The sequence below is a fragment of the Neoarius graeffei genome, chromosome 21 (assembly GCF_027579695.1).
Source record: "Neoarius graeffei isolate fNeoGra1 chromosome 21, fNeoGra1.pri, whole genome shotgun sequence".
NCBI lineage: Eukaryota > Metazoa > Chordata > Actinopteri > Siluriformes > Ariidae > Neoarius > Neoarius graeffei.
The window spans coordinates 13,473,598-13,485,668 of record NC_083589.1 but is presented as its reverse complement, the minus strand read 5'-3'; the positions used below and the strand labels follow the sequence as shown (position 1 = coordinate 13,485,668).

At 47.1% G+C, this 12,071-nt stretch overlaps 1 protein-coding gene across 1 annotated transcript in view; it reads right to left on the bottom strand.

The window, feature by feature from the left end:
- Positions 1–12,071, bottom strand: part of cntn1b (contactin 1b) — a 165,939-nt gene that overhangs the window by 152,983 nt on the left and 885 nt on the right. The window contains exon 2 of the mRNA XM_060903505.1: positions 8,132–8,292. Within this exon, the coding sequence (XP_060759488.1) occupies positions 8,132–8,292 (161 nt within the window). The remainder of the gene's footprint in view (positions 1–8,131; positions 8,293–12,071) is intronic.

Sequence of the window (12,071 nt, the reverse complement as noted above, 5' to 3'; positions counted from 1 at the left end):
CCCTACCATTAATCGAGACCCCGTTCGAAAGAATTGGGATGGATCTCGTTGGGCCATTAGATCGGTCAACACGAGGGTACCGCTTTATATTAGTCCTGGTGGACTATGCAACGCGATACCCGGAAGCGGTGCCTCTTCGCAATATCTCAGCACGCAGTATTGCAGAGGCCCTCTTCCACGTCATCTCCCGGGTTGGAATCCCGAAAGAGATTCTGACTGACCAAGGCACCTCGTTTATGTCACGAACACTGAGCGAACTGTATGGGCTACTAGGTATTAAGCCGATCCGCACCAGCGTTTATCACCCACAGACGGACGGTTTAGTTGAACGGTTCAATCGCACCCTCAAGAATATTATTAAAAAATTCGTAAGTGAGGACGCACGAAACTGGGATAAGTGGCTCGAACCCTTGTTGTTTGCAGTGCGAGAGGTCCCCCAAGCCTCCACGGGGTTTTCCCCGTTTGAATTATTATACGGGCGTAAGCCGCGCGGCATCTTAGATGTTCTGCGGGAAAATTGGGAGGAGGGACCTTCACAGAGCAAAAACGAAATTCAGTATGTTATGGATCTGCGCGCAAAACTCCACACGCTCACCCACCTAACTCAGGAAAATTTGCGGCAGGCCCAGGAACGGCAAGTCCGCCTGTACAACAAGGGCACGCGCCTTAGAGAGTTCACTCCGGGAGAGAAGGTACTCGTCCTGTTGCCCACATCGAGCTCCAAATTAATCGCCAAGTGGCAAGGACCCTTTGAGGTCACACGGCGAGTCGGGGACGTCGACTACGAGGTTAGGCGAACGGACAGGGAGGGGGCGCTACAGATCTACCACCTCAATCTGCTGAAACTCTGGAATGAGGAGGTCCCCGTGGCGTTGGTGTCGGTAGTTCCTGAGAAGGCGGAGCTGGGGCCGGAGGTCCCCAAAGGGTCATTGGCATCACGTACCTCTCCGGTCCCCTGTGGAGACCACCTCTCCCCGACCCAACTCGCGGAGGTCGCCCAGTTGCAGGCCGAGTTTTCGGATGTGTTCTCGCCCCTGTCCGGTCGCACGAACCTCATAGAACACCACATAGAGACGCCCCCGGGGGTGGTAGTGCGTAGCCGCCCTTATAGACTACCCGAACACAAAAAAAAGGTGGTTCGGGAAGAACTTCAGGCCATGCTCGAAATGGGCATCGTCGAGGAGTCCCACAGTGACTGGAGCAGCCCAGTGGTCTTGGTTCCCAAGGCCGACGGGTCGGTCCGGTTCTGTGTGGACTATAGAAAAGTCAACGCGGTGTCTAAATTCGACGCATACCCAATGCCTCGTATTGATGAGCTGCTCGATCGACTAGGCACGGCTCGCTTTTACTCGACACTGGATTTGACGAAGGGATATTGGCAGATCCCCTTGACTCCATTATCCCGAGAGAAAACGGCCTTTTCCACACCGTTCGGCTTACACCAGTTCGTCACACTTCCGTTTGGGCTGTTTGGGGCGCCCGCTACGTTTCAGCGGCTGATGGACCGAGTCCTCCGGCCGCACGCCACCTATGCGGCCGCGTACCTAGATGACATCATCATTTATAGCAATGACTGGCAGCGGCACCTGCAACACCTGAGGGCCGTCCTTAGGTCGCTGAGGCGGGCGGGACTCACTGCCAACCCGAAGAAGTGTGCGATTGGGCGGGTGGAAGTACGGTATCTGGGCTTCCACTTGGGCAACGGGCAGGTGCGTCCCCAAATTAATAAGACTGCAGCGATTGCGGCCTGCCCGAGGCCCAAGACCAAAAAGGGGGTGAGACAGTTCCTGGGGCTGGCTGGCTACTATCGTAGGTTTATACCTAATTATTCGGACGTCACCAGCCCGCTGACTGACCTCACTAAAAAGGGGGCACCAGATCCGGTCCAGTGGACGGAGCAGTGCCAGCGGGCTTTCTCTGAGGTAAAGGCTGCACTGTGTGGGGGGCCACTCTTACACTCCCCTGACTTCTCTCTCCCTTTTTTGTTGCAGACGGATGCGTCGGACAGAGGGCTGGGGGCCGTTTTGTCCCAGCAGGTGGAGGGGGAGGACCGCCCAGTCCTATACATCAGCCGCAAGCTGTCAGTGCGTGAGGGGCGCTACAGCACCATTGAGAAGGAGTGCCTGGCGATCAAGTGGGCGGTCCTCGCCCTCCGTTGCTACCTGCTGGGGCGCTCTTTCACCCTCTGTTCGGACCACGCGCCCCTCCAGTGGCTCCACCGCATGAAGGATGCCAACGCGCGGATCACCCGTTGGTATCTGGCACTCCAACCCTTCAACTTCAAGGTGGTCCACAGGCCGGGGGCGCAGATGGTCGTGGCGGACTTCCTCTCCCGTCAAGGGGGGGGGGAGTCGGCTGCGGGCCGGACGGGCGCCCGGCCTGAGTCGGGCGGTGGGGGTATGTGGCAGTGGGGGCGTGGTCAAGCATCGGTCTGTGACAGGAGGGTGGAGCCGGGGAAGGTGAGTGGCAGATTCGCTACACCTGACGGTAATTAACCTGTGTTTTGTGTGTGTTTTCCCAGTAAACCGCTCCCTATTTTAAGAGGCTGAGAGAGAGCAGAGGGAGCGCGACCCGGGAGTGGAGGCTGAGAGTGTGTCTGTGTGCTGCGAGTTCTTTTAGACTGAAAAGTTTATTAATAAAATACGCAGTTACTACCTCCAAACGTTGTCCTGCCGTCCTCTGTGCTCCACCCACGCATTGTCCGCGCTACACCGCTCCACCGAAGTTTGTGCTACGTTTAATTGCCGCCCGGGCAACGCTGGCGAAGCAGCGGTGGTCCAGTGTTCAAGATTTCTGCGTTGGCCTAGCGGACCCAAACGTCCACGAACTTGCATCTAGCGGTGCCAAACTTTGACTGGGCGTTGGTGGAGCGGGGGTGAACTTTGCCGGGGTGGAAAATTGCCCCCTCCTCACCGCTCGCAATATTTTGTGCAGCTCAAAACTTTCGGAGCGGTAGGAGGGCCCCTCAAGAAACATCAGCGGTGGCCGAGCATATACGGCGTTGCTTTAATGGGGGCCAACTTTTGTTAAACGGTGGTGAACGGTTACGAGCGGTGATGAATTTTTTTCACCGCTCCAGGAACGCTCCAGCAAAGTTCGGGCGGTGTGACTGGGGCCTTAACATCTTTAAGTGTTGTGAGAAGGAATGGAAACATGATAAAGTGGTACATGCTTTCCTGTCTCAACTTCTTTTGAAAGGTGTTGCAAGAATCAAAATTGTACCATTTATTTTGAAAAAAAAAGTAAAATTCATGAGGTAAAACATCAAATATTGTGCTGTTATATTGTTTTGAGTGCAATACAGGTCAAAGATCATTGTTTTCAGTTTTAATTTCAATATACCATCCCAATTTTTTTCTGATTTGAGGTTGCACTTACCATGAATAAACTCAAGCAAGACATTGAAAAGAGTTGGTAAAGGAAATAGTGTGTGTGATGATGCATAGTATGAACTCCGTTTACTGTGACCAGGCTGCTATGTAGAGCAAAATAGCAAAATTAGAATTACTTACATACATACATACATACATACATACATACATACATACAGTTAGGTCCATAAATATTTGGACAGAGACAACATTTTTCTAATTTTGGTTCTGTACATTACCACAATGAATTTTGAACAAAACAATTCAGATGCGGTTTAGACTTTCAGCTTTAATTCAGTGGGTTGAACAAAATGATTGCATAAAAATGTGAGGAACTAAAGCATTTTTTTAAACACAATCCCTTCATTTCAGGTGCTCAAAAGTAATTGGACAAATTAAATACCTGTAAATAAAATGTTCATTTCTAATACTTGGTTGAAAACCCTTTGTTGGCAATGACTGCCTGAAGTCTTGAACTCATGGACATCACCAGATGCTGTGTTTCCTCCTTTTTAATGCTCTGCCAGGCCTTTACTGCAGCGGTTTTCAGTTGCTGTTTGTTTGTGGGTCTTTCTGTCTGAAGTTTAGTCTTTAACAAGTGAAATGCATGCTCAATTGGGTTGAAATCAGGTGACTGACTTGGCCATTCAAGAATATTCCACTTCTTTGCTTTAATAAACTCCTGGGTTGCTTTGGCTTTATGTTTTGGGTCATTGTCCATCTGTATTATGAAACACCGACCAATTAGTTTGGCTGCATTTGGCTGGATTTGAGCACACAGTATGTCTCTGAATACCTCAGAATTCATCCGGCTGCTTCTGTCCTGTGTCACATCATCAATAAACACTAGTGACCCAGTGCCACTGGCAGCCATGCATGCCCAAGCCATCACACTGCCTCTGCCGTGTTTTACAAATGATGTGGTATGCTTTGGATCATGAGCTGTACCACACCTTTGCCATACTTTTTTCTTTCTATCATTCTGGTCGAGGTTAATCTTGGTTTCATCTGTCCAAAGAATGTTCTTCCAGAACTGTGCTGGCTTTTTTAGATGTTTTTTAGCAAAGTCCAATCTAGCCTTTTTATTCTTGAGGCTAAGGAGTGGCTTGCACCGTGCAGTGAACCCTCTCTATTTACTTTCATACAGTCTTCTCTTTATGGTAGATTTGGATATTGATAGGCCTACCTCCTGGAGAGTGTTGTTCACGTGGTTGGCTGTTGTGAAGGGGTTTCTCTTCACCATGGAAATTATTCTGCGATCATCCACCACTGTTGTCTTCTGTGGGCGTCCAGGTCTTTTTGCATTGATGAGTTCACCAGTGCTTTCTTTCTTTCTTTCTTTCTTTCTTTCTTTCTTTCTTTCTTTCTTTCTTTCTTTCTTTCTTTCTCAGGATGTACCAAACTGTAGATTTTGCCACTCTTAATATTGTAGCAATTTCTTGGATGTTTTTTTTTTCTGTTTTCGCAGCTTAAGGATGGCTTGTTTCACGTGCATGGAGAGCGCCGTTGACCGCATGTTTTCTTCACAGCAAAATCTTCCAAATGCAAGCACCACACCTCAAATCAACTCCAGGCCTTTTATCTGCTTAATTGAGAATGACATAACGAAGGAATTTCCCACACCTGCCCATGAAATAGCCTTTGAGTCGACTGTCCAATTACTTTTGGTCCCTTTAAAAACAGGGTGGCACATGTTAAGGAGCTGAAACTCATAAACCTTTCATCCAATTTTAATGTGGATACCCTCAAATGAAAGCTGAAAGTCTGGACTTTATGTCCATGTCCATTATATAACTATAACTTTCAGTAAACAGATAAAAACAAAAACAAAATTTGTGTCAGTGTCCAAATATGGACCTAACTGTACATACATACATACATACATACATACATACACTAGGCCTTTTTAGCATATCGGGCCGAGATGCAATGTTTCCTTACCGCTATGCCCACAATATTGCCAACACGCCTGTAAAAGTTGCTGCTACACGAATAAAAGTAGGCATTTCAGATGCTCGCTGGCCATGCTGTGAAAAATGTACATGCAGATGATCTTTTAAGTTTCCAAATCTGTCATTGTTTAACTCTTGAAATATTTATTGTGAATACCATCATTAAAAAGCTTATAATTTCTGCTTTCCAAAGAAATTCATCTCATTAAGATCTGTTCAGTAGTTTGGGAGTAACGCTGAAGTTGGTACAACAGAGTGCACTCTCTGCTCAGGTGACATCAGGAAACTGCCAGTGATTTTTCAGTCATGGGAAAGTGGTCAGGCTCTCTTCTGATGATTTTCCAACTGGATTACTCATGAATATCAATCAGATAACCCCTAGAGCAGTGGTTCTCAAACTGGGGGGCGCCCCCCCCGGGACACTAGAGAACTAGAGACCAGAGTTTTAAGCTGTGACACATGGAACGTGGGGTGGATGAGTCGCATGGCGAGTGGTAGTGCCAGTCTGACGGAACATGGGTTGATTACCTTTTTGATGAGGAAGGGTCCTAGGTACCTGGGAGCCAGCTTGCAGAAGACGAAGAGAGACCAACAGGCTTGACAGGAATTAAGGCATTTGGCGGACTTGAGGTACTCCAGATTCTAATGGTCGGTCCAGACTAGGAAGGGGAGCTCCAACCCCTCGAGCCAGTGCCTCCACTCCTCCAAGGCTAGTTTAACAGCCAGTAGTTCTCAGTCGCCGATGTCGTAATTCCGTTCAGCTGGGGATAGCCGGCGGGAGAAGAAGGAGCATGGGTGGACCTTTTCGTCACTGGCCCTCTGGGATAGTATAGCTCTGACCCCCCCACTTGAATTGGGTCTTGGTCAAGGTCAGGGCTGAGAGAGGTCCGGCCACCTTGCTGAAGTTGCGAATGAAGTGCCTGTAGAAGTTGACGAATCCTAGGAAGTGCTGGAGCTCTCATCTCAAAGATGGGGTGGGCCAATTGGCAACTGCCTCGAGCTTGAGGGGGTCCATCTGGATCCTTGCCAGGGAGATGATGAATCCCAGAAATGAGACAGAGCTCTGGTGAAATTCGCTCTTTTCCGCCTTGATGAACAACTTGATCTCTAGCAGGCGCTGGAGGACCTGCTGGACATGACCCCGATGTTCCTCCAGGGAGCGGGAGAAGATCAGGATGTCATCCAGGTACACAAAAATGAAGATGTTTAGGAAGTCCCTTAAAACATCGTTAACAAGTGCCTGGAAGACTGCGGGCGCATTGGTCAGGCCGAAAGGGACCACGAGGTACTAGTGGTGGTGTTAAAGGCCATCTTCTACTTGTCCCCCTCCCTGATCACTCACTCACTCACTATCCATTTTACGTCACTGGACCACTGAACTGCGGGTATGACGTTGCATGGTTTTGCTCCTCCACAACCCTCTATCATATGCATAGCCCGGGGTCAGTCCCAACGCCTTCAGGTCTCCCTTCAGCACCTCACTCCAGCTCTTTCTAGGTCACCCAGGTGGCCTACGTCCATCGACTTCCAGGGTGTATATACGACTCAGCCAGGTGTTGTTCCTCTGGACGTGGCCAAACCATCTGAGGCGCTTCCGTCGAATGGTATCAGCAAGATCTTCTAAGTATCTTCTAAGCAAGATCCTGACGAGATTGTATGCATTGCATAGATCAAGCTTGGTGAATACCTTGGCTCCCTGGAGTAGTTCAAAGGCCATGGTCATGAGCAGTAGTGGGTAGCGGTTCTTGACTGTGATGGCATTGAGACCTTGATAGTTAATGATGCAGGGGCAGAGCGACTTGTCCTTCTTTTCCACGAAGAAGAATCCCACCCCTCCTGGGGAAGAGGAAGGATGGATGATCCCAGCTGCCAAAGATTTGGAGATGTACTTCTCCATGGCTTGCCTTTCGACAGAAGAGAGAGAGTAGAGTTGTCCTTTGGGTGGCGCTGTCCCGGGTAGGAGGTCAATTCCACAGTCATAGGGTCTGTGAGGAGGGAGGGACACTGCTTGGGATTTGCTGAAAACAAGTTTGAGATCCAGATATTCCAAAAGCACGTGAGAGAAGTCGGGGAACTCGCTGGCTGAAGGCTGTGGTGGTTTGGCGGGAGGCAGAGCGGAGTTCAGACAGGAAGCTAGGCAGGACTGGCTCCAATCTAGGATGGTGTTATCAGCCCAGTTAAGGTGGGGATTGTGCTGCATTAACTATGGTAATCCTAGGGCGATGGGTATGTGGGGGTTGTTCAAGACGTGAAGCTGGATGGTTTCTGAGTGGTTACCGGAAATCCTTAGGGTGAACGGGGTGGTAAGATGGGTGATGTTGGTCAAGCTAGTGCCACTGAGTGTCAGGACAGTGAAAGGGATGTCAAGAGCAGGTAGCGCAGACGCTTGGCAGTGGCAGAGCAGATCAGGTTCCTGTCTGCCCCTGAGTCGACGAGGGCCTGGAGGTGGTGATGCTGGTTGTCATGGATAATGATGACAGGAAGTAACGGATGATTAGCGGGGGACTGGTTCTGAGCGTTGCCCACCAGGGCCCCTTGATTCACTGGTGGGCTTGTCCTTTTAGCAGGCAAGCTCGACAGATGTGTCCCAGCTGACCGCAGTAGAAGCAGGCCCCCATGCTCCACCGGTGATGTCGTTCCAACGCTGACACCCGAACCTGGTCTACCTGCATGGGTTCCATGGACATGGTGGGAAGTGGAGAGGAGGTGAATCTGGTGCGGTTCTTCTCTCTCCTCCATTGCTGGATCTGAACATTGATGCGGTTGGCGAGGTCCATAAGGCTGGAGAGGTCTTACAGCAGTTCTCACGATACCAATTTGTCCTTGATGGCGTTGGACAAGCTGTGCAGGAGCGCGTTGATCTGGGCATTCTCATTCCAATCGCACGAAGCCGCCAACATCCGGAACTTGATGGCATAATCTGAGGTAGACCGGGACCCCTGCTGCAGCTCCACGAGCTCTCTGGCTGCCTTCTGGCCAGACAGAGAGCGGTCAAAAGTTCACCTCATCTCCTTGGAGAAATCCTTGAAACTGGAACAAAAGGGTGCATTGGCATCCCAGACCACTGTTCCCCACTCTCTGGCCTTGCCGGTGAGGAGCATTGTTGTATATGCCACCTGGGAGCATTCTGTGGGGAAGGCCAGAAGTTGCAGTTCTAGGATCAATGAACATTGAGACAAAAATGATCTGCAAGTACCTGGTTCTCCATTGTAGGGCTGAGGCGCTGGAAGTCTCGGTTCGTGGAGTAAGGCAGGAGCTGAAGTAGGAGATGGCTGAGCAGGGGTAGGCACAACTTGACAGTGCTGCATGGTGAGAAGGTTGAGTGCGTTGGGCAGGGTGGCAAGGTTCTGGGTAATTTGTTGTAAGTCTTGTTGGTGGGTCCTGAGGAGAGTCCCTTGCTGCTGTATAGCTGTTCTCAGATAGGTCAGTTCTGCTGGATCCATGTTGGCCAGAACGTACTGTTACACTGTTAACCCAAAAGCACTTTCAATGCAACAGGTTTAGTAAATACCACTTTTAACAAATAGTTTTATTTTATTACTTAAAGCTATTAGTATATAAATGAAATATTGGAGTGTCAAGTGGTTTACTAATACAACATAGTTCGACAAACTAAGACCGTCAAGTTTTAATGTTGCCCTGTTGTGATTGGTTCAAATCTGGGTCAAGAAACAGCCCATGGAACAAGTAACATTTTTTTGCACACGGAACCAGTTCGGGGATCTGTGGACTCTGCCCGCTCATTTTCTGCCTGAGTGAGGTGAGTTGTGATTTGAAATGTACTTTTTCTTCTGTTTAGATTGCCTTTGAGTTGTTCTCGTGTATTTGTAGCCTACATAGGCTAAGGCTACAGGCTATTCAAGTGAGCATTGAAGTCCTTCTGAATTCATGAAGCGAGAAGAGCTAATGCTACCCTTTTGCTATCGTCAGAGATATCTGTTATTACAAGGTCTCGTAAATGTGACGAGATCAAATGCGTGGGACAGAATCCATTCTGTAACTTTATTTGCTGTTGGAATGTAGCAGCTAGCACTCTGGCCGAACTATTTTCAAAGTTTTTCTTGTCACACTGTTCCATTAACATTCACAGCTGATGGACTAGCATTCAACTTCTGGTACATAAAGTAGCATAACAAGGACAGAATCCTGGGCATAAACGGTTCAGCGCGACGCGATGGTATCACTTTCAGTAGGGACAAAAAAGATTCATTATGTTGTATTTCCTTTCCACCGTCTCTGGTGACACTTCATAATCTCGTTTGCCACGCAACGTAGCATAACAAGGATAGAATCCTGGGCATTAACGGTTCAGCGCGACGTGATGGTATCACCAGAGACGGTTAAAAGAATATTTGGTATCACTCAAGACCATCTCTGGTAGGCTATCACTGTCTGTTTCAGTAGGGACAATTCATAATATCGTTTGCCATACTGTTTTTGTTTAAAGGCTTACAATGATTTGGAAATGCAAGTATTGCCCTGCCATCTGTGAGAAAAGAGGACAGCTTTTTAAACATTATAGGCTGAAACATGGGACATATGCAAGAACTGAGCCCTTCCCATGCTTGCATCAGGACTGTATGTGTACATTCAGGTCACTCAATGCACTCCGTTGCCATTTTTCCAAATTTCACAGAAGCCTTGATCAACAGCCAACTTTAGATTCCCAAATTAAGTTTCGCTGTTTGTCATATGAATTCACTGAACACTGCACTGAAACAGAATACTTTGCTCATCTGCAAAATACTCACCTAAAAGTAAACCATAAAGTTGATTGTCCTTTTAAAGACTGTACATTTCAGAGCAGTGTATACTCCACATTCAACGCACACAAAAGTAAAACACATAGAGAGCATACTTGGAAGAATTTTAGGTCTGAAATAATTGTCAGTACAAACAGTGATGCTTGTGATGTGATAGCCCATGGAAGTCAGGATGAGGTAGATCAATTGGTAACTTCTGACACAGAAGATGCAGAGCTTGTGGAAGAAACTTGTGAGGACATTTGTGGCTTAGCAAAACAACTTGAACATAATCTAGCATCTCTGTTCTTGAAAATGCAATCTATTCTGCATATCCCAGAGAGTGCTATTCAAGAAGTCATAAAACACCTTTGCCAAATACATGACCTATCACAACCACTACTGTACAGCAATGTTAAGACAGTGCTTCAGAAACATTATCCAAATGCAGATGAATCAGTTGTAAAAGAGATAATCTGTGCTGTTTCAAAAAGTAATGTGATGACATCATTGTGTGGCAAGCATGGATCTCTAGGAACTACCAAAAGGAAGGCAGCCTATGTGAGGACTAACTATCCCCTGGTGATGCCTATAGAATATGTTGTTGAAAAAGGCACAAAAACAGTTATGTATGTGCCCATACAACATATGCTGCAGCAACTCTTAAACAAATCTGACATTTTAGATAAAGCAATGTCAGAAAAGGTGCATGTTCCACGTGTATATAGTTCATATGCCGATGGAGAGCACTTTAAGGAAAATTGTCTTCTTTCAGGGGATGAGTTCACTGTTGCACTGATACTATATTTTGATGATTTTGAAGTAGCCAATCCTTTGGGAACATCGAAATGTAAACACAAAATGTGTGCAGTGTATTGGATGATTGGAAATGTACCTTCCAAATATAGGTCAACGCTAAACTCTATTCAGCTTGCTCTTCTCTGCAACACATCCACAGTCAAACAGTGTGGTTATGAGAAAGTTCTTCAACCTCTTATCCATGACCTTGTCTCATTAGAACAGCATGGTGTTTATGTGGAGCAACTAGGCAAGAGTGTGAAGGGAACAGTCTTGTTTGTAGCAGCTGATAACCTTGCTGCGCATTCACTTGCAGGTTTCCATGAGAGCTTCACTGTAAACAAATTTTGCAGAGTTTGTATGGCATCCAGAAGTGACATTCAGCAACGAGAGGTAAGCTCTGGATTTTTTCAACTTCGAGATAAAAACTGTCATGATAGGCATGTACAAGAGGTGATAAAAGACTCTAACACAAGTAAAAACTCTGGTGTGAAAGGACAGTGTCCTCTAAATAAAAATCTGCAACACTTCCATGTGGTCAAAGGTTACCCTCCAGACATTTTACATGATGTCTTGGAAGGAATTGTCCCAGTTGAGGTGTCACTTTGTCTGACAGACCTGATTTCCAAGAAGTATTTTACATTGGATATGCTAAATAATGCCATACGATCATTTAATTACACATTTACAGACAAGACTAATCAGCCTCAAACTATTGGCAAAGGATTTTCCACCAAAGGGACCATTGGTGGAAATGGTCATGAAAACTGGTCTCTCATCAGGCTTCTCCCACTTTTTATTGGTGACCTTGTCCCTGAGGGAGAGAGCTCCTGGGAAATTCTCTTGCTCCTCAAGGATATTGTGGAGCTTGTTGTGGCAACTAAGCATACTGATGACACTATACATTTTCTTGAATGCAAGTTGGAAGAGCACAGAGAGCTGTTGCAGTCAATCTTTACAAACTTTACATTGCGACCAAAACATCACTATGTGGAACATTATCCTCATCTGATTATGAAATTTGGTCCTTTGACTGATGTTTGGACTATGCACTTCGAGGGGAAGCACAAATTCTTCAAAAAAGTAATTAGAGAGACCCAGAATTTTAAAAATGTGGCTCTGACACTTGCAAATAAACACCAGAAAGCACAAAGCTACTATTTAGATTGTGGCTCATTTTTCAGACCAGCGGTTGATATGACAAAGGT